General features: G+C 32.7%; 1 protein-coding gene across 1 annotated transcript; it reads right to left on the reverse strand.

Annotated features, from left to right (window-relative positions):
- Positions 1-646: 646 nt before the first annotated feature.
- On the reverse strand, positions 647-3,376 carry LOC128171336 (uncharacterized). The gene is made up of 3 exons (XM_052837106.1): positions 2,119-3,376; positions 1,440-1,716; positions 647-1,274 (listed from the first exon to the last, which is right to left on the reverse strand). The coding sequence occupies exons 1-3, from the start codon at positions 2,156-2,158 to the stop codon at positions 896-898; spliced, it is 696 nt and encodes a 231-aa protein (XP_052693066.1). The 5' UTR covers positions 2,159-3,376; the 3' UTR covers positions 647-895.
- Between the last annotated feature and the right edge of the window lie 11,529 nt (positions 3,377-14,905).

Consider the following 14,905-nt stretch of genomic DNA (forward strand, 5'->3'; position numbering starts at 1 on the left):
CCCCCTCCCTCCCGTTGTTTTATATGACAACGTATGCGATCTTGATGCTTTTGTATGAAGGTTGAACATGGATTTTCAAACAGTATTGTATGAGTTAACTTCTTTATATTCTTGTTATGGTGTTGTATCGCTAAAAGGATATGAAAGTGTTGTTCCAACCTTCACCCCCCATCTATCATGAACTCATCCAGAGGTTAACGAAACGCGGGTGGGTTCGGGATTTCGTTTTTTGATTAATATGAATTAAATCGATTTATTTTGCATTAAGTGAAAAAAAATGGAACATATTACAAACCCGTTAGTTGTCTTTGCAGGCTTCACCATAAATACTATGCTTTTCAATAGATGTTGTAATCAGCTGGTAATGATAGATTGCCAGTTTCCCAACATCCCTGACCATTTTAACAAGCAGAAAGTAATCAAAGCTGCTCTCTCTCTCTCTCTCTCTCTCTCTCTCTCTCTCTCTCTCTCTCTCTCTCTCTCTCTCTCTCTCTCTCAATCTCTTCATATATACAAAGCAATATATACATATATTTATTACAGGGTTGTCTCTAAAAATTGAATTAGAAGGATGGAATAAAAAAGTAGTAGGGTGTCTTGCTTATAGCTATATTGTTTGAGATGCAGTAATATTGGACATTTTCGGTTGGGTGAACATTTACTACGACTTGCTATTATCGTTAAATTGTACGGAACCATCAAAGCACTAAAATTCGACATTCCGTACACTAGTATTTATTTTTGAAATGCTGTACTTTTTTAATCTGGCAAATAAATATGTTATGTCCAAGTTTACAATCATACACTAAAAGCCCATTAAATTTAGATATAAATTACAACACAAAATGATTTTACATTTTATTCTATTGAAAGCTGCATGTAACACGTAGCAAAGCTAACTGCTATCTTCGTCGGAACTAACTCCCAATGCTCTTAATAACTTCGGAACTTTTTTAGTTATAAAGCTGTTGTAAGCCAAGTGGTTTTCCCTAACGAGTTCCAACAGAGGCCTCTTCTTGCTTTTCGGGGGTGCTGATTTTTCACCTTTGCCATTCTCCTCTTGTACGGAGCATTGCGGTGACGATGTTTCTTTATCTTTTCGCACTTGCTTATCAATCTGTACATTTTTATCCTTTACTTTTGTTAAATTTGGTGTTTGATCATCATCAGATGATATCGCTGCCACAATTTCTTCGCGAAAATCACGCTCTTGCTTTCTTTTGTCTGGTTTTGATTTCCCCTTTTCAATTTCTTTGATTTTCTTAACTTCTGTCCTAAATGAAAGTAGGCATTTTTAATTGCATGATAATTATATTAGAGGCTTATTTTGTTTGAGTTTATAATAAAACCGTAAATGTAAAAAAAATTCACATTTATCAAACTGAAATAACATCTTTAATTTTAGTATTGAAAATGTACAATAAAAATAAATATTTTACCTGATTTCAGTATTCAGAATATTTTTTTCTGGAGTTGATATAAGCTTCGATAGCTTATTACAAAGTCGATCTTTTAGTTGTTTTAATGTGTTTGTTTCATAAATTTTTTGTGCATCAGATGGAAGCTGGTGTACATTTTCTTTTATATTTCCGATTATGTTTTTCCATGAGCAGGGGTGAAGTTGGTATAGCCTCAACATCATCAAAACTTCTTGATTAGAAATGAAAACTCGTTTTCTTGAATTTAATTTCCAAACAATCGTTTGTTGGTCTTCATCTGAAATATACAGAATGTTTTAATATCTCATAACGCTTCACCGGTAAATAAATATCAAATGTCATAAATTGGTAATTTCACAACAATAGAATAGAATTTTCAATTTAAAAAAATCAAAGGCATCAGTATCAAAGGAAATACCGCTGTAATGTACTTAGAAACTTATTTAACATATTCAATTTAATAAAGTTTCAGCATTGTGAGAATTGTTTATTGACACCCCCCCTTAAAATCCATTCGAAGAAACGCACTGTGAATAGAACACGCGTGTTGTTATTCGAAGCGCTCCAGCAATTCAACAGGTAAATGAGAAGGTTGATTTTGAAATTTTGTAAATGTATTAATAATATTTTGGAAAAAAGTATATGTTAGCTTTATTATTGAATGCTATAAAGAACTTACCATCCGATATATCTGGTAAACTGTCCATGTCTGTTGCCATGCTCTACACGCTTTAGAATGACAATGAAAATGGCCATGTGAGGGTTCGTCACAATTCATTGGGTCGAGAGTATGGTGGACAAATTTTCCAAATAACGATCATGTTTCGATGTGTTAAATCTCTCTTTATGAATATCTGCCTCGGTTAATCAAATTTTAATTTTATTTCTTTTTAATAAAGTGTTTTCTTCTATTTTAATAGAAGTCATGGAAGAGACAAGGGAAACTGTCATGGCTGCCGTTCCGGCGCTTACATTGCCCCCGCCTGATATTGCTAGACTACTGAAGAAATTTATCCCCATACTAATTTCAATGTTGATCCCACCACCTGATCCGCTTCTAGATGCGCGTCACCGTCTGTGTGCATCGGAACCTGTGCTTTGGAGTGGAAGAGATGTTTTTAAATTGTTTTGTACACACGTGTATTCATTTTATGAAATAACTGGCGAAAGTCCTGATTCGTTCGTTGATATTGTTCGTAATGTATTTGAATTTCAGGGAGATGCAATCCCAGCACGTCACCTGCTTACGCCAAACAACAGAGCACTGCTCTTTTTGATTTGGTTGAGATGTTACCCTACATATCATATGCTATCATCTTTATTTAACATTAGCGTAACAACGGTGAAAGAGGAGCTATCATCTCTTATCGAGCTATTTCATGTATATTGTTATCAATTTGTATCTTGGCCAACTGTAAACGAATGGAGACAAATGCTGAATGTTTGGCAAAAATTGCCATCTGCAGTAGGTGCAATAGATGGAACATCTTTTGAAATATACAGGCCGAAGACAGAGCCCCAAGAACTTTATTATTCAGGTTATAGACATTTTCATGCATTTCATGCACAGATTATAGTTGACAATTTGGGTAAAATACGGTATATTAAATGTGGATTTCCAGGTCATCAAAATGATGCCCAGCAGTACGCCCTTCTACCAAATATTGCAGGAAGAGAACTTCCCTTTCCCGAGGAGTGCGTTTTACTTGCCGATAAAATATACCCAAACCGTTACCCCATTGTAACTCCGTTCACTTCGCAGCAAATAAATAGAGAAACACCACAGGTTAGACGAAAATACAGAAAATACAACAGAATTATATCATCACACAGATCAATTGTAGAAAGATCAATCGCAAAACTGAAAGTCTATAAAACTCTTAACAGTGTTTGGCGACATCCCAGATCCATGCTGTCTACTGTTGTGGAAATAACAGCAGGACTTGTTAATAGAAAAGAGCAGTATTAGTTATATCATGAATAAAACAATACATGTACAGTGTATATTGTCCTTTTTCATTTGTTTTATTTGTTGGGGAGGAATGGGGGGGGGCGGTTTCTTTTTATATGTGTGCAAAATACTTACGGTACTAGTATATTAAGCTGTCATAAAATCTAAATGAACCATGTATACCCATATATACCTAGGGAAAGATAATAATTTATACGCTTTTTTTTCGGTCATAAAAACGAGCGCAAGGTGAGATGTAAACGCCATGCATTTCGTAAAACTATAGTCATGTTGTAAATTATAAATTCATCGGGTGTTAGTGAATACAATTAAAATTTACAAGTTGTCATGTTGGGAATGTTATATTTACTACCACCCGGCAAATCCAAAATTTACAGCATGACACTATACACTTTTAGTGAGAAATGCGTTCCATACTGACAAATCGTTGTCGCTATTTAGTAAGTGTTCATCCATCCGAAAATGTCCAATAGCCAGGTAATTACTAATTAAGGCATTATAGGTGGGGGAATTCCCCGCCGCCCGGGTCATAGAGACAACCCTGATATTATCTGCTAAAATATGAGCTAGAGTTCAGTTGATTGACAAATATTATATGTAATATTTTTGTATATATGTATATAGAAAAAATAATATGTAGGCATCCAGGTTGTCTAAAAAAATGATATTAAGTTAAATGAAATGTCCTTTAGCAGGTTAACTTTGAAGTTAAATTTTGATCATATTTAGAATACAGCTTTGTACTGTTTGTAAGTATAACTCCTATAAAACTGCACCACAAAGTTTTGTGCAACTTCGTAGCTATTTAGGACACTATGTGCATTAAATCTGACATTGTTTTTTTACTTTTTTAAAGGAAATACTGCCCTGCTTTGTTAAGCATGCTTAGTTTTAAATATTGTCGGTCCTATAACATGATTCATACCCGGCGTCTTGATGATTTAATGTCTGCATGACCTGATGGGTTATAGGACTAACTGGCAATATTTAAAAATAACCATTCAATGCATATATTTACGTTTATATTTATATTCATAATGATATATTTGTGTGAAATATTTTTGTATCATTGCTTTAAAGCCATGAAACATATGCTCTAGTCTTTGTCTGGGATATAAATAGTTGATGGAAAAGCCATAAAACATGTTACCGGTATTTAGTGAGCTTCTGCAACTAAAAATACAGTGCCATAAATTATGCTGGGAAAACACTTCTTTTTGAGATCGAAAAAATATAATTTAATGATTATTTTTCAAAAGAATTAGCTTTATTTTAAGTTTCATTTGAAGACACACGAGACATTTCTCAATTTTATATAATTTTCCTTCATATTTTATTCCTTATTTATTAACATTTAAACCTGTTAATTTCCAAAAAATTCAGGGTATATTACGCGGCTCTTTTCGGAGCTAGAATATTTCAAATTTTCCTTAAAATAGCATGCAAAGTGCATTTGAATGCTTGTAAATAAAGTTATACTATACTATTTCAATTGAACACTTTTTATCTAAATAGTAAAAAAGAATCATATAACATAAAAATATAATTATAAAATTACTAAGTGGAAATCTTCAGATTGTGGTGATAGGAAAAAATAGAAAATATGAAAGATAGTCGTGTCTGACCTTAATTTTCCAATTATATGGCAATAACAAATTATTCAAAATTGATGTCACATCTATTTGTGATCATACATGATGTATGATCTTGAAAATTGCATGTCTCAGGTTTCTAATTCTTACATAAGGGGAAGTATACATCAAATGTAAATATTTGTTGTTAAGACAGAAATATAGATAGGCATATTTGCAATCAGCATGAAGTTTTGGTATGTTGATTTAGCAGGAGTTATACCCCTTATTTGTTATTTTTTTGTATTAAATTGGTACGCTGCAATTCATTATGTCTATTATTGTCAATCATCTTGATTGGGAGAATATGGAGTATGTGAAGGTTTTTGTTGTTGTAAATTTCAGTGCTAATATTGAAGTTGGCTGATAACATATATTAAGTTACTGTGCCATATTAATGTTAAAATTATCACAAACCACAGTCAAGACTTTTGTTATCTACAAAATAAAGCAAATACCCTGCATGACAGTTGTAATTGGGTCAAAGGGCAGAACTATTACATGTACTCTAAAATTCAGAAGGTAATTGCTATTTTTCAACAAAGAATAATTTTATTGCATGTTTTATATAATTTAGGTTTATAAAATGTATCACTATGAACATTTACAAATTACAGAACTTTAAGCAATTATTTAAACAATAAAATGCTTTCTTTGGTGATTCATTTGGGATATGAAGGTAGCAACATTGAAGAAAAAATATGTAACCCGCTAACGCGGGTTATGTAAATTTTTGCTGCACTGATCGCTACCTTCATTACCCAAATGAATCATCAAAGAAAGCATTTAGCCAATTGATAAATTGATTATGAAAGGTAAGTAAAATTCACTAAATTAATGTTAATGTACGTAAGTACGTTAACTAAAAGAAACAGCCAAATCGTCTCCTGTGAGACTTTGAGTCTGACGTCGCCATGATTATTTCGTGCGGTCCGTGATTTTTCCAAGGTAGTCGTAGGTCTCGACCAATCGATAAACTGGGCGTGTCAAGTTTGGTCCTGTCAGTTTCAGCCGCTGTAGATTTCGACCAATCAATAAACGGGGCGTGTAGATTTCAATCTGGCTGTTTCTATAGAGCTATGAATTAACTATAAGATATAAAGGGAGTAATACTTGGTAGATGTAAATATTTAGCATTGATATCATTTTTGTGTGCAAAGTTGTGTTTATATATTTTTATGTCTAGAACACTGCTGATTTGAAATTAAGTTTAAATACTGTGACAGTTTAATGTAAATCACTAATTACAGAGACGAATTGATATCTGCATAAAATTGTAAGAAGCACATCTCATATTTTTTAATCTTGCTTCTATTTCTCAGATGTAATCTAAATGAAACTATTTTTTGAACAAAATTTAGCGTTCACATTTTATATTCTAAGGATTTGACGCAAAATTATTGAGAAGATAAATTTAGTCAAATAATAGTAATTGGGGGTCAAATTTTACATAGGAATATAAAGAGTAAATCTATAGAAATCTTCTTCTCAAGAACCTTTGATCAGGGAAACTGAAATTTGTGTGGAGGCATCCTCAGGTAGTGTTAAGTTGTAAAAATCATGATCCCTGGGGGTGGGATGTGGCCAAAATGGGGGTTGGGGGGTTGAATTTTTACATAGGAGTATATCTATATATAGATTAAATCCTTGAATATCTATTTCTCAGAAACCAATTAGCCAGGAAAGCTGAAACGTGTGTGAAGACATCCTCAGGTACATGTGGTGTAGATTCAAAGTTGTGAAAATCATGACTCCCAGGGGTAGGGTTGGCCCAAAATGGGGGATCAAATTTTACGAAGGAATATATAGAGTAAATCCATAAAAATCTTCTTTTCAAAAAGCAATCAGCCAGGAAAGCTTAAACTTAATTAAATTGAGAAATCCCTAAGTAGTGTAGATTCAAAGTTGTGAAAATCATGACTCCAGGGGGTAGGGCGGTTCCACAATAGAGGGGTTTGGAAATTTTACATAGGGATATATAAAGTAAATTTTTAAAAATCTTTTTTTCAAAAACCAAACAGCGAGAAAAGCTGAAATTTATGTGGAAGCATCTTTAAGTAGTGTAGATTCAAAGTTGTGATAATCATGACTCCCGGGGTAGGACGGGGCCACAATGGGGGGGGGGGGGTCAAATTTTTACATAGAAGTAAATAGTGAACAGTCTGTTAAAATCTTATTCTCAGAAACTAATCAACCAGGAAAGCTGATACTTGTGTGGAAGCATGGTCAGTTTGTGTAGATTCTAATTTGTTCAAATCATGGTCCCCGGGGGTAGGATTGGGTCACAACAGGGGTTGGGTGAACACATTTTTACGTAGGAATATATAAAGTAAAATCTTAAAATCTTCTAAAAAATCATTGCCTAGAAAAGCTGTAACTTGGGTGAAAGCAACTTTAGATAGTGTGGATTGAATCAAAATTTTGAGTGGTAGGGTGGGGCCACATTGGGGATCTAGTTGTACAAAGGAAGTCATTTTGAGGGGTAGGGTGGGGCCACATTGGGGATCTAGTTGTACAAAGGAAGTCATTTTAAAGCTATACACGCTATAGTTTGCGTCAATTTTGAATAAAGGGGAAACTGTATGTGTTTGATTACTAATGAAAGTTACCTTTATGCTGTTAATTATAATGCTCAATTCGATCACGTAACAAATATATCAAATATTAAACAATAAAAAATATTTATTTTCCTGCCAGGAAAGTAATGCCTCCTCGTGAATATCAATCTATCACGTGATATCGACAGCTAAATTTAGTCTATCATACCACAACTGGTGAAGGGTCAACATCTTCATAATTGTGATAGTTTCAAAAAGGAAAGGGTATTTTCAGTAAAGCATACATTTCTCCGATATACGAGTACAAAAAAAGAAAAAAATACAAGCCTGTGAGTAGATATGAATACTTCCTTTAAAAAAATGACGAACACCTGTGTTTTTCCCCTATGTGCTATTTATAGATCCTATAAGTGTTAATGCAGAAGCAAGGGTATCGTGAATGACAAACGTATTTTACTCATTATACATGTATGTATTTCAAACTAACAACTGTTAAGCATATTAAAAATCAAGTTGGATATTTAATTAGGCAAACAATAACGACCACCTAGTTCTCCGCGGACATGCGTAATGAGGTCGGTTTCGCTCTTCCTTCATCAATATTCATGAAAAGGTATATTTTCCTGGCAGGAAAATAAACAATTAAAAATCTATATCTTTGTAACGAGATGGAATTCACCATTGTAATTTACAGATTAAGGATAACTTTTATAACTAGACAAACACATGCGTTTTCACTGTCATTCAAAATTGACGCAAATTATAGCGTGTATAGCTTTAATTATTCACAAAATGTATGGTTTACTTATATGCAAGCTTTTGACATATATATAGCTGATTCTTTAAAATTGTTTTAGTGTGATGTCTCTTGTTCCAAAATAAAATGCATCGGGGTCAGCCATTTTCAGAGGGGTGGGCGGGGATGAGAATTTAAAAGTAAATTTTTTGTGACATATCAGAGAAATGAATCTTTCTATAACTCTAAAACATCTCCCTATATATTCTTGAGGAATATCTCGTATTAACCTGGGCATTTTAGAGAGGAATTGTAATTTAAACAATTTACAATTCAATTTTGACAATTCTATAGACCCTGGGCCCTGATATAAAAACTGCTGTCTCTGTTTCTCGAACGTCACGAAAAGATTTATCCTTAAACTGAAAGTTTAATGAGAGTAGTATGAGATGTTGCATTTATTTCATGTGCAGACCTCAAAAGAATTGTATTGTTTTATATCAATGCAAACAATTGAAACATTAACATCAACGATTTGATTCTTTGTCCATGGCAGTCTTACATATACATGTATGGTACATTAGATATGGTCCGTGGGGTTATTCCCATAACAGTCAGGTTTGGGAAAATGCCTGTAGCTCAAAAACTTTTGACATCCCCACCCCTTAACAATATATACTCTTTCTCCTTGTGTAAAGGGAAATCACATGGTATATAGTTTATGGCCATATGGGGTGATTTCTTCCTCCAGAAACAGGAAGTTCCCTCATATCTCAAAATCCATTGAGATCCCCACCCTCAATCTATATATATTCTTGTTCATTGTATTAAGGTGGTATGGGACACTTCCATGTTGTGACGTATTGTTTATTGAAATAAACAATAAAATAATGTGTAATTATATACATTAATTATATAAGTAGTTTCTTTCCCAAAATGGTCACCTAACTCCGTAGCGCAGTGGGTTAGGGGGTTTACTACAAACCTGTAAGTCATGAGTTCGAATCCCGCTGGGGGTTTTACAATTTTTACCTTTTAAAATATTTTTAAAAGCTAATTTTTGGGTTAAATACTGTAAAATTTCAAAATTCTAAACCGGTTAAAGTTTTTCAATTACATAGTACTTTAATCCACATTTATATCGACAGATGTCCCATACCACCTTAAGGGCCAACAAATGATAAGTAGTTCATGGGTGGTCCTGACCCCCCACAAACAGAAAGTGCCCAAATATCTTAAATACGGTTGATCTTCCCACCCCTAAACCACACACACACACATATATATATATATATATATATATATATATATATATATATATATATATATATATATATATATATATATATATATATATATATATATATATATATGGTTTAGGGGTGGGAAATGTGTAAATCGTTTTGACGTGGTTTTTCTTTGTTAAGTAGTGTGATACTCTTAACGTTATGCAGTGATCGTATTCGCTGTGGTTTCGTACTATTGTATGGCGTGCTGTTGTTGCCATAATGTTATATTTAAGTCCGTGCGACTTAGCCTATGTTTATGTAAGGTATATTAATCATGTTACTCAAAATATGTTAATTTGTTTAATTTAATAAGGTCCCTATCCAGTTTCTGACAGTCCATCGCCGTGGTTATACCTGTCCGCCACTGTCTCACGCCATGCCATATCTGCCCGCTCCTATTCAACATGCCCGTGATGGAGACTTTGGACAACAGAAAACTTAAACATTTTATTGTTCTTGTTATGTATAAATTATGTATATTTGTTTGGTTTTATTTTATATACAAATTGTAAATATAAATCGAATCCTGTTGTGTTTGACTGAACAGTCACGATGGCCGTCGTGACAAGCCTACTCGGTTATGTTTTTGCAAGAATGATATACATATTGAATTGATTTGATTTTTTGGTCGATTTAGTTTTTTGTTTTTGTTTATGTTCTTTTTTTTGGGGGGGGGGGGGGTTGTTTGTTTTTGTTTTTTGTGTTTTGTTTCTTTTTTGTGCCGATGTAGACAGAATCCCCGGGAAGGTAATAAATTATATCATGTTTTAAAACGTTCATATTTAAAAATCAAAAAGAAAGTTGTTTTTTTTTCAAAATGTAATGTTAGATTATTTTAAACCCGGCAATACATGAGGCAATATTAAAACTGCGATTGGAAAACAGTTGCTCTATGTAATTTGTTCATGACTAATTATTATGCTTTGGGCAAATCTGCTTAGAAGCTCTATATCATTTTTTTCTTCAATTTATTATCAGATGGCGTTTTCAAGTTGTTTGTCGCACATTGTCTCAGGATGAGAATACTCTGTACCAAAAGATATGAAATTCTTCACTAATTTCATAAATTATAGTTGAAGCTGATAAAATTAGCATTAGATCAAACTGAATATAAATCAGAATAAATTTTGTATACCATTTTTACATTAAATGCGTTTGAGGCTGGACTTCCTTTATGTGTCAAGGCTAATATGAAATTTAAATGAACTTGTTTACAGGACTTGAAGCGCTTAAACTGATGAGGTGAGGTGAAAAAAAGTAAGGAAGACTAGAAGAAGTCTACCATCATTACTGCAGGAAGGTGTGGTAATGTTTGTTCGCACACAACATTATATAGACACCTGGAAGTATTGATATATGGGTGGTACATTAATTAATCCCTTTAAATTTGAAAATGTTTACAATATTTCCTCGAGAATACATTTTTATTATATCTTGGAAATATAAAAATCATAGAAACTATACAATAGTAAACGGGTTCCGAATTCATGGCCTGCATGTGTTCACCTATTGCGCTATGGACCAATGATGGTGAAGTGTATTCAATAAGATACACGTGGTTGTACATGTATATATTCAAATGTACATGTTGAGTGTGGGTATCCCATGCAACCCCGATTTTCGTCACTGGGTGAAATGTTAATAAATGGTGGTAAATTCATTTTAAACTTATCTAACTAACTCTCAACTTGTCTTTATTATTTGAATACTTCAAAATTAAATTGGAATAAGCTCAACCCATTTAAAATCCATGCCTCGATCATGCACTTGTCTTTATTGCATTGTTTTCTTTGTTTATTGAGCTATGATTTAGTTTGTCTAAAAAAAGTGTTGTCTAGCACGAATGACATTAATAATTTGTAATACCTAATTATTAAAAGAGTCAATTTCTGATTTGAAAAGACCCCCAATGTTATACTTAGGTTATAACTCGTCATTCTCATACAAGAAACAGAACTCAAGTTATTAAACGAATCAATTGATATATTAAAAAGAATCCCGTCAATGTAGCTATGGTTTTTGATATGTCTGTTTAATCAATCGTTTTTCTAACAAATACACAATTCATAAAAGAAAAATAACAAAACTATAATTATAACTCTACATTCAAAGTAATTGGAAGTAAAAGTAAGTGAACGACTTTTGTAGATGACCATCGTCCACGGTCTGACGTAAATCCATTGTCCAGATCACGACCAGCCAAACTATTTACGTAATACAGTATTAAGAAAAAACATTAATACATATATAAACCATTTTGTCCTTAACTATTTACGTAATACTGTAACAAAAATATACCAATAAATATATTAGATATTTCATTGATGTGCAAACATAAACACCACTTATGAATCATAAAAATCAAGAATGTTTTCAAATATTTGCTATTTGCATTTATTCCGTTCGAATTTTCCCGCGTTTATTAATTCTTTACTCTGTGTTACCTATGTTACTTTACAATATAACTATTTTTTGGTAATTTTTTAATACCCTTTTTTTAGACAATCAATAAAAAGAAACCCTTTTCATATGATTTTGTTTTATTGTTTCCAGTAAAATAAATGTCTGACAGCGAAAATTAAACATGGCGAAACAAACTTTAAAGTTAAAAAAATAACACAATGTTTAACAGCAAATGAGTGTCATTTTAGTAATTTTTTTTTTTATGTTCAACAGCTCTCAAGGAAAGTTTCATAATAATATTTACAATTATGCGTTACATTGAAAACAGAATGCATCTCAACCTTTTCTTTACAAAACACTGGGTCAATTCACAGGATTTAATAAATGGAGGAGGTGATACACATTTGTTACGTTAATTACGTTGTAAATGAACAAAACATCATCAGCACCAACCAAAGAGAAAATAAAAGTACAAACATGTTAAGGTGGTATGGAAGATCTGTCGATATTACTGTTGATAAAAGTACGAACCTTTACATTTCTTTCTATAGTACGTCACAATATGGAGGTGCCTCATACCACCTTAAGCAAAAGAGAAGAATCGTAACATTCCATGATCAATCAAAATCTATAGAAGATTGAATAAAGCGATTTAATCAATGCACGAGATTCTCACAATGCAAAAAAAAATTAACAGGAGGGGAACCTAAACTGATGAAAATAGCTAACTATTTTAAAGCGATCTATTGACTCCCAATCTTGGATCTAAACTAAATTTCTAAGAATCATAAAGTTACAATCTCTCCTTTTGTTTCCACTCTGTTGAATAATTAAGCTGACCCATATTTATATCCAAAATAACTGATCTCATTGACTTTTAAAACACACAGATAATTTATGGTTTTAACATAGACAACTTCCCATGTCACAATAAATATTTATATATTGGTAAGTCGTCCTGTGAATGGCACTAAGCAAAATAAATAACTAGCATCATTAGCAGGTGCTTGGTATTGTAGGTGGCTAGATGACAACATGTGGTAAACCATTAAGTCACTAAGTAGATGTCCTGGGACTTTCAGCATAGGGAAATATGAGACAAATAAAACTCTGGGAGAGGAGGTCAAACATGTTTTTTTTACGGTGATTGAAGATTTATTTGAAGACCCGAGAAAAAAACCCTACAAATCATCCAGCACTTTTCTTTAGGCTACAGTTGCAATGAAATAAAATAAATAGAAAAGGAGAAATAAAGTGAAAACAATTGTTAAAAAAAGTAGTTCCAAATCGCCTGTATATCATCAGCACTGGTTAAATGCATTTCTGAATAGCATACAATTAAAATAAAGGATATATTGCAGTTTCTACTTGTGTCGGTTCGTGGTGCTCCTACAGTGCTGCTATCCTGAAAGTTGACAAGGATATGATAACGTGGCTCGCATTCTGTAAGGGACTTGTCACGTTCTTTAAATGTACGTATACTGTACTCAGTAAAGACACAAACAGACGTAAGAAATATTTGAGGAACTGATAAAAACTTAAAATGGTTTACAGTCAGAGTTAAAATAATGAACAAACGTTTACAATTTAAGTGGCAAAAAGCCACTTTCAAAGATATGTGTTAATAAAGGAAAATGAATGATTTAAGAAAGTCCACGAAAAGCTGGAATCTTTTCACACAAATTATGCTAGGAAATAGAACGACCAATAGAATACAGATACCATTGTTACGTCACATTCCAAGATGCGGTAATTCTGCTCCAGTCAGTTCAATAGCACACAATGGAAAAAAGTGATATTTTTAATCCACAAGAAAAGGGCATAAATGATTTACAATCACTCGATATGGCCATCATCTCAACATAGTTATACTATTACCGCAATTAATAACGAAAATATTTAACTCGATTGAAACAATTGATCACATTTTTAACGTACATTTGCTTTCATTACAATCCATAGTATAGCCTTTTATTTTATAACATGATTGGATTAAAACTAAAGTAAACAATAACTAACACTGTATGCATGAGCACTAAAACTCCCAAAAATTAACGATAAAAAATGCCTTAATGTAATATCATTCTACCAAAATACAGAAACACAGAAGAAAATTAATTTAACATAAAAACAATTGGCAATTGAAACCTCTATACCCCTTCATATTGTTCTCGAAAATAGGAATTATGTTTGCATAATGATTTATAAAGAAATGAACATAGATTCTGTATCTTTAACACAAATGTAATATTATCAAAAAAACCAAAGGACTACATCATTCAAAACACATATGGAAATGTTGTTCTTCTAGTGTACATTCGTTAAAAAAAATCAATAAATACGATGAATTGAATTTAGATGATATTTGGTTCAAACTTTGCGCATTTCTAAATTATTGTATCTCCCGCCTTTAGCCCCTGCTCCCTTCCTGTGCCCTTGTGGTGGGCCCCCGTGTGCTGAGTATGGCGGCGGGGGTCCCGATGGGCCCTACAATAAGAAATAAAAACAAGGCTCAGTATAGATACAATTCGTAAAAACATATAACGTGACAAATTGTACTAGTCTTTATAAAATGAAGAAAAAATGTTAGTAGATGCATGCAATTAAATTGCTTAGTTATGATTACAAAACTGTTTCTATTGTACAAACACATAATATTATCATTCGAATTTCAAAAGCGTCACTTCTAGAAATATTTTTCGGCATATGACATTGATCTTTTTGTGCAACGCAAGTTTTCATTATGAATTGCAATTACCACAAGATGTTAAACATCTGTTAAAAAGACAAACTGTGCCCATTCACATGTACCATTTGTTGACCAACATTTATTTATAACACTGTTTAACCCAAAAAAAAAGATTATTATTAATTACT

The sequence above is a fragment of the Crassostrea angulata genome, chromosome 2, assembly GCF_025612915.1.
Source record: "Crassostrea angulata isolate pt1a10 chromosome 2, ASM2561291v2, whole genome shotgun sequence".
Classification (NCBI taxonomy): domain Eukaryota; kingdom Metazoa; phylum Mollusca; class Bivalvia; order Ostreida; family Ostreidae; genus Magallana; species Magallana angulata.

What these genes read in the sequence shown, in the direction of transcription:
- LOC128171336 (XM_052837106.1), bottom strand. Translation starts at nt 2,158, where the DNA reads ATGGCAACAGACATGGACAGTTTACCAGATATATCGGATG. An exon ending in TTTACCAGATATATCGGATG is followed by an intron (nt 1,717 to 2,118) that starts GTAAGTTCTTTA and finishes TGTATATTTCAG; the next exon opens with ATGAAGACCAACAAACGATT. An exon ending in ATTCTGAATACTGAAATCAG is followed by an intron (nt 1,275 to 1,439) that starts GTAAAATATTTA and finishes ACTTTCATTTAG; the next exon opens with GACAGAAGTTAAGAAAATCA.